Source organism: Crocodylus porosus, unplaced genomic scaffold, assembly GCF_001723895.1.
Source record: "Crocodylus porosus isolate Cpor-Errol unplaced genomic scaffold, CroPor_comp1, whole genome shotgun sequence".
In the NCBI taxonomy this organism is placed as follows: Eukaryota; Metazoa; Chordata; order Crocodylia; family Crocodylidae; genus Crocodylus; species Crocodylus porosus.
The window spans coordinates 8,141,411-8,154,186 of NW_017728932.1; the positions used below are offsets into that span (position 1 = coordinate 8,141,411).

The window sequence follows — 12,776 nt, forward strand, 5'->3', positions numbered from 1 at the left end:
TTTAAAGGCAGCGTGAAATAAATTAGAAAGATGGAAATGTGAAGAAAAAACAAAGGGAGATCTTGGAAGAGAAGCATAGGTAAAGCTGAGGAAGAGGGAAGGGGTAGCAGGATTTTAGTAATAGTCTTTTTCAGGTTCTTACTCATCAGGTCAGTGGGGGTGGAAAGTTAGAGAGGTGTGAGGTGGTTGGGTGGTTAGTGTACCACTTGGAAGCACAAAAGTCTTGAAAGGATTTAGCAACTGGAAATTGAAAGCCTATCCACATACCATCATAGGTTGCACAAAAGAGACCAACAGAATGTATGCAAGGGTGGCCCAGACTGAAGAGTTAACAAATGAATCCCCTGCTCCACCCTCGGATGATCTCTGCCTCTGCTGGCTCAGAAAAGTAAACACCCTTTGGTGCTGGCCACAGCTGGATCTGTGCAGCTGTATGTTACAGCCTTTTTCACTGCAAACAATTCTCATAGTGCTGTTTCAGGTTAAGAAACAACTAGGAATATTGAAAATCCTCCTTAAGCAAAGTAAAATATTCAAATAGGTGGTTTCTTGTTGCTTTAAAAAATATTTTTTTTTAAGGCAGAACACCAGTTCTCTAGTACTTACAGCAGGGGGGCACGCTTCCATATCTGTCGCTCCGTCTCCAATCATAACTACATTCTTAAAGTTAAACTGTTCCTTCAGATGAGCAATAACCTTTCCTTTTCCGCCTGATTCAGCTGTTAGTTGTGTCTCATCAAACCCTGCATATTCTCCTGAAAACATATTAGGAAAAGGTATTAGACACCAGGATTTGCAATTGCTTCAGTGAGTTATGGAAAACTGTATCAAGGAATGACACTAGTGAACTTTTAAATAGTCAAAAAGATTCATACATTTTCTATTACCTTTTCATCAGAAAATAACTAATATGGCCCTCAACATGATATCTTCATGCACACACAACTCCCACTGAATTAAATGGAAGTTAAGATTGTGTTCAGAACTACAGGATTTGGCTTATAAACCTTATAGCTAGGACCAATGCAAAAAAACCTCACAAATTTATAAAGATAGTGGGCCAGATTCTATTCTCAGTTACACTGACATAAATCAGAAGTGATTTAATTCAAACATGTGATGTAAACATAGTATGAGTAAGAAGACAATTAGCTAAACACAATTCCACTTAGGTACACTGATATAAAAACTACAGCAATTCCACTGAGGTCAAGTCCACTTCACTCAGTACAGTTTCTCTGGATTTACCCCGAAACCACTGAAAAAAGAGTCTGTCCCTAAAGCTATGTTATTAATGGGACAAAATCCTGAAACCTTGAAATGACATTTTATTAAGCCACAGAAAAAGAATAAGAGAACATCATTCTTTGAGCTCAAGCTGCTGAGTTCTGCACCTTTAATATTTCTTTTTCTTGACAGATCCCATGGTTTTAAAATTATTTTAAAACTGTTTGATTTGTTATTCTAGACACATAATAGACTTAACCGAATACCATTATCAGAATATCTCCCAGTGCTTTTTTCTTTAGCTTGTCATACTATGCTGTCACATCGAAAGCTATGCCTTCTCATTCAGCTATATTTAATTTGTCTGGAAAGTGATTTGAGCCCTTGTGTTTTTGCATTCACAGTCTCCCTGCCAGGTGCTGAGCGTAAACTGGCACTGAGACTACACAGTTAGGACAGAGCCTGGACTCTAGATGAGCAGCCACTATTGTAACCCAAAATAATTTGATTTATAGTGTTTACTATTTCTTATATTATTATAACTTTTAAAATGGCTGTAAATGCACCAGTGGCCCCTAACTCTACCTGCTCCTATGGGAGACTGGGCAGTTCAATTGCCACATTCCTTCTTAGGCTGCTCTGCTAGAAGTCTTATCAGAGTTACTGTGCTACTTAGTGACAGTATTTGCAATGCAGAAACTCAGTAATTAGAATCTGGCCTGTGAACAATCAAACTCAGGCCACAAATAAGAAATAACCATGTTTCAATGTGTTCATTTCTACTTACATTTTAATCTATGGTAGGTAGCTCACTTATCCTACTTCAGGCTGAACTGAAAAGATGACACTAATAAGTTGAAAAAGAAAGGGACCAGTGGACTCTTACCATTAAAGTAAAACTTCAGCCTATTGGCAAACACATTTGCTGTTGGAATGTTTAACTGCGAAGCAACATGCTCAACAATGCTCTGGAACCCTCCGGATATTAAGAAAACCTGGACACCTCGCTGATGAAGCCTGCTTACCAGTTCCCTTAAAAGAAAAGAGAACAACCACCAATGTGAATATCTATCAGGTTCAAGGAACAGAAGAAGGGCAGCTGTTCATGAACAAAGCTGACAACATTTTACATTATCCCTGCTTACTCAGGATGTGTGCAGCATTTCAATTCCATGCCGTAGTGCTGTCTTATACTCTCCCATTCTCTTCGCAAACTTGTACATAGACTCAGCATGAAAAGAGCTGTACAAAACTATATCATGGTGAGAGACAGACTAGCAAATTATTGCTCAGAGAAACAGCTGGACCAGAGAACTGTTTGTTTGCATTTTCCTGATTATGTCAATCTCCCTGAATAAATTAAAACTTATTTTTATGATTCAGCTTGAAAATACTCCTTAATATAGGGACAAGATCAGCAAGAAGAAATCAACAATGCAGCATGAGCAGGAATTTTAGGAGGCAGTGAGAAACCAGGCTACACAGGAAATGTGCTGAAATGTGTGTAATCCACTAGTTTGTCTAGTGGGTTCACAGATTCTATTGCTGGACACCATCAATATAAAAAGATGATAACTATAGGAAAGAAAGCCGCAAAAACAGAAGCAGAGGTGTAAGAATTTTAGATCCAGTTCTTGAGAGCTAACTTCTTGCAGATTCTGGCCTCTGGGTGAAAGACCGGCAAATGAAAAAAAAAAGCAAAGGAGCAGAACTAGTAGCAACAGCAGCAATGCTGAAATCCATACAGAAGTCACAGATTTTAAAGCAGAGAAGCTGTACAAAGAAAACCAAGAAAAAAGGGAGTGAGAAGAGAAGGATCATGTGATTCCAAACAAGAAACAATGTACTGTTTGTAATCACAGCCAGCAATATCCTCACAGAGATGAAAATGGGTTTCAGCTCTAGAAGGAAAATGCAGCTGCAACATCTTCTAAAAGCAATGTTTATGTATTAGGAGTATTAGAGCCTTACTAGACCTGTGGACTGGAAGGCAGTTTTATAATAAAGTACCTATTTTCAGTCATTTACTGATTTTTGACAAAAATACACACTTTCATTCAAAATAGGTTATAGCAATGGTAGGCAACCTTTTGCAGCTGCAGGCCAAGTAGGCACTGCTGCCCTCACTTGGTGCTTCTCCCCGCAGCAGCACAGGAAGAATCCCTGCAGCCAATCCCACCCCATCACCAAAGCCCCACATCCACGTGCTGGATCCAGTGGCTCCATAGGCCAGTTCTGGCTTGTGGGCCTATAGTTGCCAACTCCTGGCTTATGAGACCACAGAATCATAGAGTTGAAAGAGACTTCAAGGTCATCCAATTCAACTCCCTCACCCCCCTGCAAAGCGCAAAAATGCATTTTGCAGGTGGGGGGAAATGATCCAAATATATATAAGTATACACATGTCTATAAATGCATAAATATACATTCTTAAAATATCCAGTGATGTTAGTGTTGAATAATGGCAGCCTCTACATAGACCCAATCCTGAGATTTGAGTGCCAAGAGCCCATTCAAAGGACTGGACACGAACACTGTACCTCCAGAAAACACATCCCTAGGGCAACAACAATGCAAGCTTTCCCATTAACATGCCACACACCTTACCTAGAAGAATCACTTCTAGATGTTATAGCATAGATGTCTGACAACATGGATGCCAATTAACACTAACTATGATGTTTTTTTTCTGAAATGGATACCTGTCCATCTGAAATTAATTCAGCCCATTGTAACATTCAAATACAAATTTCATATCAAGCCAAGTTAGTCCCAAGGCCACTGTGACCATCGGGGCACCTGAGATGCTGTAACAACCCTCCTAGGTTAGTTGATCTGCTTTGCATCACTGCTGATTCTTCAGGCAGAGTGACCTGGAGGCACCCATCTCCTCTCCAGGTATGAATGGTCACTGGCTCACAAGGAGCTCATCTGCCCTTTGACAGGCCTTGTTTTTAGTCCTGCTGGGTGTCTTACACACTCTCCTCACCCAGGTATGGGTGCCGGTTCAGTCTCTGGCAACCTGACCATAGAACAGGTTGTACTGGTTTACATGGTACCAGATAGCAGACCAAGAGAGGCCTGGTCTAACAAGGGAACTTCATACATGGTATTTAAATCAATCAGGAAAATATTCTGTGCCAGATCCTCAGGTGGTTTTTTCAACTGATTTCTATGAGCTCAGACCTTCTTTGGTTTTGAAAGGCTTTTTAATTAGATCATTTAAAGTTCATCTTACCTTATTCCTGGTGTTAGGTGTGGTGGATGATCCGATATTAATTTTTGTACTTGTTCCCAAGAAGGGCGTATAAGTCCTAGTCGTGCTGTTAAAGCAGCTTTGAATGTCACGGAACCTCCCATTGCTCTGCGGGTCCTAATTAGTGATCCAAATCATGAAAGTCAGTTATAGAGGCTAGGAGATGTTTTCTCATAAGGATTATTAGTTGAAGTGAAATACCTGGGAATTACTCCAGAACTTTATTAATTCTAGATTACGTTATTTGGACATTTCAATTCGGCATAGCCTGACGAGCTGAGAAGTTTGCACAATATTTAGAAGTTGCTGCTAAATGCTTACAATCAGAGATAAATCTGAGCTGAAAATTTTAGATCCAGTTCTCACATCTTCCTCAAAGTTTTATGTGGAGGTTCAGACTCCAATGTTATCCCTTTTAAACCCCCCAAAATTGCCAAAGACTTGTTTTTCCTCCTAAAAGAGGAACCAAGGTGTACTACTGCTTCACAGAGTTTAACTAAACAGTCCTAGGGGCCTGATCCAAAAAACTGAATGACGTTAATTGAAGGATTCTCACTGGCTTCAATAATCTTTGGATTAGACTGCATATCTCCAAAATGTAAATTATTCTGATATTCATTAATACTACTTATTAGAATTATGATCTTCTTTGAGCTATTGCAATCACAAACAAAACACCAGGCTAAATTCATCCTTGAAATACTTGCATAGTCCAGGAATAAATCTGGTCTTTTTTTATTCCTGACTACAATAATTCTGAAATTAATAGCAAAAAAAGTATACTTACATTTCTGCCACAGCATCCCCAACTCCACAGAACTTTGCCAGTTCATCAATGCCTTCTTCTTTGATGACTGTACTATCCACATCAAAGCACACTGCATCTGCATTGCAGAAGATTTCCTTTATCTCCATGAGGGAGGCCATCCTTTTAGGAACCTTTCTACTGTAAGAGAGGATAAGTTCCCTCTGTGAGTCACTACATGGTACTCTGTTTTGAGCCATCTAGGCAACTGATCTGTCACCTGCAGCTGACAGGGAACAAAGCTATGCAGCCAGCCTTTATAAATAGAAGTGGGCAGTGGTGGGGATTTGGCTTAGTCGCTGATTTGCTGTCTTCTGTGGCCGCCTGCTGATGTTCAGTCTGCGTTCAAGGTTGGAGGTGAGCAATTGAGATTTGGCTTAGTTCCTGATTTCGTCTCTGCAGCAGCTGCCCACTGACATTCAGCCAGAAATCAAGGTTGTAGCTCTGGCTTCTATAGAACCAGCTATTGGAATCCCAACTACAACGGAGGGCTGGGTTTGTGACTATATTTCATCTTGGCCTCACAGGTCTGAAGGAATATGACTACATACAAAAGATTTGTAAAAGAGACTTAGGATAAGACCCATGATTCAGAGGACAGTACAAGAAACCCCATCACAGTCAATCAAGAATTACCCTGCTTATGACTTTCTGCCTAACCCTCTTAAGGTTTATATTGGTTGATTTATACTCTGCACCACAAGGGTTTAGATCCCTTATTATATCCCGGTCAATGGAACTGTTGATATTCTTACCATCTACGTGAATGTCTAAACCTTTTCTAAATCCTACTGATTCCTAATTGACAGGTTTTGGTTAATTTGATTTAATGGATCAAGCTACAACAATATCATGACATAGCAATTTTTCCAAGAGTACTAAATTAAAAAATAGGAAAGTATAACTCAGCTAAATCAGAGGGAAACTGAAGAATTACTACTAATACAATGTTTTCTTTCCTTTTGTATCTGTTCACTTGACTGTGTAGAGTATATCTTGTTCTGCAAATCCGAAACACAATGTTTATAAATGGCTATTAAAACATAAGAATATTTTCCTATCCTCACCCTAAGCATCCCACGCTTTTCTCTTCATAAGCAAATCCAATGTGTAATTTATCAACCTGTATTTATATTGGAAAGATACTCAGTGCTATGACTTTATACCAACTGCATTTCCAGATTGCTGCTGGAATGTATTTGGCTGGTTTGGTTTAATCACCTATGCTATTTACTGCGTATTTCTGCGTATAATTAACCTAAGTAGCAGGTTCCCTCTTCTTTTTTGTTTCAGGGGAAATGTTTTGTCACTTTGCATGATGCTTTCCAGCTTCATCTTTTATTTTCCTCCCACTAACCTGCAGGTAGATTTTTCTGCTTCCCATGTATTCAACTGTGAATAGATGGCAAAAGACCCTACAATGGCCTACTTTCCAGAGAGTATCTATTTCCTTCTCCTTTAAAACAGATCCTTAAACTAGGTTGGGGCAAAGACCCTGTCTCATAAGGTTTTCTGTGAAACACAACCTATGTTTATGGGTCTGTGTAAATAATATATAAAATAATCATATTATCTGAGAATGACACATAAAAGAAACTTGGCACTATGAAATAGCCATAAGTATAAAACAAAAATTTCTTTGTACAATCTATAGCTTGGTACTAAGCTAAAACCTGCCAGTGGGTGGATGTGTGACTAAGTTGCAAGTTTCCTTGTTATCAGCCTCACTATACTGACTCCAGAGCTGTCTGGTCATGCTTGGGCTAGAAAGTTTTGCTGTGCCAGATAAGGGGCCTTTGACTTCAGGGCATGGCTGGAACACCATATGCTCTAATGTGATTGCATAACAGAATTAAAAAAATAATAATCCACTGACATTTTTGGAGTAGCGTGCTGTTAAAATTTTTCCAGTCTATTAGGAAACCATGAAGTCCACAAAACATTCAGACCTGGGTATAGTTGCCAGTATTAAAAATTTGTCCTACTAGCCAGATGACATTAGCATGACATTTGCGTCACGATGTTGCAGCATTGATCTATCATTATGCAAAAGTATCATCACATTGCATGTTAGCAATCTGAGGTTGTATTGCAACATCACATAATGATGCAATATTATCATACAGTGACAGGACACTGCCATGTGATGTGTGCACGATAGTCTAAAATTTAAAGATATGCTTCCCCAAATCTTATCTGTTCTGAAAAAAGTGGGTTCAATGGAAACTCTAATTATGGGTTCCCATCTTATTCTGATTCATCCTAGGATTTCTTTTTCTGAATCTTTCTTGCAGCAGTGGGACTATTTCTGCTGATCCCATTTTGATGGGCAAACTTACAGGGTAAGTAAAAAAAACCCCCACAGATGCCAACTATGAAACCACTAGTTATTACATGCAATATTTTTTCCAATGTGTTTTCAAGCTATGCTTCACAGAAACATGAATAAGGTGTCCCAAAAGGACATGTTGGTATGGAAGAATCAGGAGAAACTAGAAGACGCAAGAGTTGGTGCATAAAAAAAGGCTGTAGTTCCTGAACCACAAAATGAGTGAAAAATCATCTTTCAACTCATAACGTCTGGGATTTGAGAATATTTTGGCCATTTTTGGCTGATGATCAAAAAATGTACTTGTGGAAGATTGGGAAGCTGATATTGCAGGAGTAAAGGAAGAAAGGAGGGAAAAGGGGATGAGTACTGTTTGGAGGGGCTCTTCTGTAAATAGGATACATTTTTTGTGGCATGGCTGGGGGCAGATGCACCTGGCACTTGAGCTAAATTTGAGTTCTTTCCCCTTCAACCACTTGCTTGCAAAACTCTAGGTGCTGCCCTCAGCTGTGTTAGGATATTTCATTTCAAGGGGCTGAAGAACTGCTTTCGCAAACTCTTAAGCCATTTCCCCACCCCTCATTGTAGATTAGAGATTAAACTGTCCTGTGACTGGGAATGCACAGTAGCAGCAGAATATCAACACTACCAAAAAAGAGTGAGTTGCTTCTTCCTTCCCATGCCCAAACACCACTGGACGCAACTCACCCAGTGATTTTGCAGTATCTGCTTGGAAACCTGCTTGTGGGCCATGCTCTATCAGTTAAATTATTGTTAAAATAGAGCATTAATATTTATGGGGGACATGCAGATATAGAAGTATGAAGAGAGAGCTGGGCCCTCTTCTGATTTTTCTATAATGGCAATTTCCTAAGATTGATTTCCTACACTTGTGGGATTATGAGCCCAACCTGCACAAAGAAGGACTTGCTGGACTGGTTACCCACATGAGGTGGTGTCTGGAAACATATGAGCATAAAGACCTGGAAGTTTTATAACAACTCTTCTGCATGGAAAACCTCAAAAGGATGTGGAAAAAGAGCAGAAAACTATCAAACTGTCCAGGAGAAGATGCTGAGGTGTCTGACTTGACGCCAAGACTAGGGACAGAAGTTACACATAAACTGGTTTAAGTGATCAGAAACTGATTTAAACCTGAAACAGAACAGAAGTCCAGTGCACATAAACCAGTTTCAAAATAGCTGAAACCAATCTGAGATAAACCTGGTTGAATACAGTATCAGACTTAACTGGTAGTTGGGATTCCTCCCTCCATCCCCTGGAGAAACCCAGCTGGGGTCTGCCTGGCCTGGGGCCGAATGATGGAGGTGCTGGCAGACTCTGGCTGTGGTCCCCCAGTGGAAGAGGGAATGGAAGGGGGAATAAACCCCGTCCCTGCCCCTTTGCCTCAGGGGGCCATGCCAGCTGGCATCTGGCCACACCTCTGCCTCTGCCACTGCAGCAATGAGGGGGAAGCAACCGTGACATGGGCTGCTCTGCACCGGCCAGGCAAACTCCAGCTCAGGTCCTGCCAGTGGGACAGGGGATGGAGGGGAGAATTAAACCTCCATCTCTGCTCACTTCATGCTGCTGCTGGGGCTGACCACATTGCCCGCTGCTCTAGCTCTAGCTACCAGGGTAGGGGTGGGAAATTCCTGGCAAGGGCTGCTTCCCCCTTCCCCCTTCAGGCACACCCCAGCTGCGGTCCCTGCAGGCCAGGGTGGGGGTTTAAACTCCTCCCCAGTCATACTCAGCCTGCCCAGGCCTGGCCATAACCCTTCTCAGCACAGCTTCCCTGCAGCCAAGAGCTCACTCTAGTGCCCCCAGCTCCTAGCCTGAGCCACTGCAGGCACATGCCTGCATTTCTGGAATCAGAAGTGAATATCTATTCACTTGCAAATTGGTTCAGCCCACACAGGTTAGAGTAACCTGCAAAGATTGAATCAATTCAGGCTCAGGCTTTTTTAATGTCTGTACTTAGCCCAAGGGCCCAAAACCCAGGTTGTTGCGCATTCTTCTAAATCTGAAAAAGATTAGTTGTTTTCAGCTAAAAAGAATATAGATATATAGATGCATTGAGGTTGTGTACGCTGATAAGGAAAAAAGATCTCCACAACCAAGATAATTAGTATTATCTTCATATGGAATACATACGTAACCCAAACTGAAGAGTTGTGCCACTTCCCTACCACTTGTCATCAGGAAAGAGGAAAAGTTTCCTATTATGTTATTTCAGCTCTGGAAAAACTCAGTGTAACATGTTTGAATAAATAAATGGAAGAAGGTTATTGTAAGATGAAAAGTAGAAAATGTGAAAAAGGAAAGGGAAAAGGAAATCAAAGAAGACAAAAGAAGAGAGTAAGGGAGCAGAGAATGAGAAATGTGAGCAAAAAGGAGCAGAGGTAGAGATAAGGAAAGCTAAAGATGGAGAAAAGTAGAGAAAAAGGAAAAGTGAAGTATGAGAAAAAGGCGGGGGAGGGAAACATGTTTTCCCAAAACAAAACCTTTCTATATCTGGATTAGGGAGTGTGTTCATTGGGCCATCCAGAAAAAAGCCCTGGCAATTTATAAATGGGCTGTGTTTCATAACAGAGAGGGTTGGAGCCAGAGGATTAAGACTACCAGTTATGCAAAGCCATGTGCTCGAAGAAAATAAGTGAATTACTTCAGCTTCACTGGCTCCTCAAGGAAGAAATCTTGTACATGATTAAAAACAGTGACATCTCCAAAATACGAAAAATACAACTCCAAGTGAAAAATGACAACAATGTTTAGAAGCCGTATGATTTTGTGGCTGTGTTTATTTCGACCAACATGTCATTGATTTGGCTAGTGAGATCTGCAGCTCTCCACATGGTCTCACTTTATGTCTTATCATGTGTCAGTTTTCAGAAGCACTACCTTTACACATACACACTTTCACTTCGTACTGCAATTATTGTCATAAAAAAATGACAATTTTTATCAACCTTGATGAAACAGTGACTAAAATACCTCTTTGTAAAAGATCATTTAAGGATGCATAACACATTATAAACTGTTTTCTACTCTTGCCCCCCCCTTTTAATAAAAAGAGATTGAAAGCACTTAATTGATAATAATGGACTGTATAAAATGACTACTTTTAATCTCTTTACACTGATTTTATCCTGGTGGAACTTTACTGGATTAGTGATTTACACCAGTGTAAATTAGAGTAGAATCAGTCCTGAAATGTTACATAAGAGCCATATTCAGGTGGCAGAAACTGAACCCCAGTTTTGCTTCAATATGTGAAATTAACTGGATTAAATATCGTGAGTCTGACCCTATTCCAACTGTAGTTAATGGGGGTCTTTCCATTGCCTTTTGCGGGAGTTGTATTTGCCCCACAGGGAATTAAATTAAATTTCACAAGGATGTTATGAAATACATTTCACGATGCTAGTAGGTAGCAGGGGCTATAGTATAGTATTACAGTTTTTTACATTAAATGCCCAATTCTGCAGTTTTTGGAGGCTAATGAAATATTTCAGTCTATGAAAACTAGAAAATCCAGGGACAGTGTTCCTTCTAGGTCTACTTCGACCTGCTGAAGTTTTAAAGGCAGCAGTGTAAACAAACTATTACACTGAAAATATAGGGAGGGATCATTTGCAATTATTGGTTGACATTTCACTGTCATACACAGGTGCAAACTTCTTTAAAGACGTCTAAAAATGGGTGAGAAGGAAGAGAGGGAGCCAAGTGGTATATATAACATAAGCACATGAGCCCTCCGGCCCCCTGAGGAATGTTTGCCTCCTCTGATGATGCTTCTCCTCTCCAGGATTGCATCATTCATTCAGGTTCCTGTTATAAAACAGGCACCGTGCTCTCACCGCACCTTGTAGGGGAATGCAGTGGTGCCACTGACGGAAATAAAAGCCTCAGCTCATCTCTTACTTTCTGCACTAGAAAAACATACTGGTGAGCAAGATGAATCTGAGCTTTCTGAATGCCCACCCCTTCCAAAAAGACAAAAACCAGTCCTGGTGACTTACAGTATTGTACTCCCCGTGGTGGTTGTTTCTCCTGCTGCAAAACTCCTGGGTGTACTGGGAAAGAAAAAATCAGCTGAAACCTTCAGTCACATCAATAGAAAAGCACTGAGTGGACTGAAAGATATCTGCATTTTGTAAATAGCTCTTTATAATCTGCTGAGTAAGCTCGACTGATTTTTTTTTTAATAGTTGCATACATGAAACTAGAGAAGTCCAGCTGACAGGCTTAGGAAAGAGAGATGTAGCCCTGCCTTCTAAAGGGGAGGAGTTCTTATCTAGAGCCTCCCTGGTTGGCTAAGGATAGACCGGCAGAGAGAAGGAGGTGGAGAGTTTGCTGATTTATAAGACACACTATGCCACAGACATAAGAACCAAGAGGGGGGTCTGGAGCCTCCGCAAAACGAATGAAAAGAACTTGGCACAGTCTCACAGAGGGGAGGGCCTAGGGGGAGCTGAGAGCCAAGGACAGGTTGCTAAGTGCAGTGCTCAAGAATTATTTTTCTGAACAATGCAGAGGCAAGAGATAGTGTTGTTAAGAGTGTTTAGCTCAACTAAATGCTTTTGAAATTATTTGTAACCAAAGTTAAGCAAGACATTTATGTTAGCCTGGCCAATTCAAGAGTTAAAACTAATTTTCTTTAAACAAGGGTTTTGTAAGCCAGTATAATTTATCTAATACATTTAATTAAATTAAATTTAATAATCTATCTAATACTTTAACATGGAGACATAAAAAAATATTTTTGAGATATCAGTGAATTAAGGGCAAATTCCCAGCAGATATAAATGGATGTAGTTACACTGAGATCTAGCTCATTGTGTCAGACCTTCTGCAAGAGAAAATGTCATAGATTTCATAGACATTAGGGTTGGAAGGGGCCTCAGAAGATCATCGAGTCAGCCCCCTGCCCAAAGGGCAGGAAGTCAGCTGGGGTCAAAGGATCGCAGCAAGATAAGCATCCATTACTCTTGACGGTGTTCAGCGTAGGTGCTTGAACCACCTCCGACAACAGGCTATTCCAGACCTTGGGGGCTCAGACAGTAAAGAAATTCTTCCTTATGTCCACCCTGAAACGGTCTTGCAGGAGTTTGTGACCATTCGACCTAGTCATCCCTTGGGGCGCTCTGCTGAACAGA

At 40.6% G+C, this 12,776-nt stretch overlaps 2 protein-coding genes across 4 annotated transcripts in view; one reads left to right on the top strand and one right to left on the bottom strand.

Annotated features, from left to right (window-relative positions):
* PSPH (phosphoserine phosphatase) overlaps nucleotides 1-12,776 on the bottom strand; it is an 18,162-nt gene that overhangs the window by 1,011 nt on the left and 4,375 nt on the right. Inside the window, exons 1-6 of one of the 3 annotated variants that reach the window (XM_019545505.1) lie at nucleotides 11,837-11,865; nucleotides 11,640-11,693; nucleotides 5,271-5,429; nucleotides 4,466-4,600; nucleotides 2,114-2,259; nucleotides 607-755 (exon numbers count right to left, since the gene is read on the bottom strand). In XM_019545505.1, coding sequence (XP_019401050.1) covers nucleotides 607-755; nucleotides 2,114-2,259; nucleotides 4,466-4,600; nucleotides 5,271-5,410 — 570 coding nt within the window. In that variant the 5' untranslated portion in view covers nucleotides 5,411-5,429; nucleotides 11,640-11,693; nucleotides 11,837-11,865. Of the gene's footprint in view, nucleotides 1-606; nucleotides 756-2,113; nucleotides 2,260-4,465; nucleotides 4,601-5,270; nucleotides 6,243-11,639; nucleotides 11,694-11,836; nucleotides 11,866-12,776 lie in introns of those variants that run through there. The other 2 variants (XM_019545504.1, XM_019545503.1) reach the window with 2 other exon arrangements.
* CCT6A (chaperonin containing TCP1 subunit 6A) overlaps nucleotides 7,212-12,776 on the top strand; it is a 25,832-nt gene continuing 20,267 nt past the window's right edge. Inside the window, exons 1-2 of the mRNA XM_019545501.1 lie at nucleotides 7,212-7,218; nucleotides 8,645-8,647. Coding sequence (XP_019401046.1) covers nucleotides 7,214-7,218; nucleotides 8,645-8,647 — 8 coding nt within the window. The 5' untranslated portion in view covers nucleotides 7,212-7,213. The remainder of the gene's footprint in view (nucleotides 7,219-8,644; nucleotides 8,648-12,776) is intronic.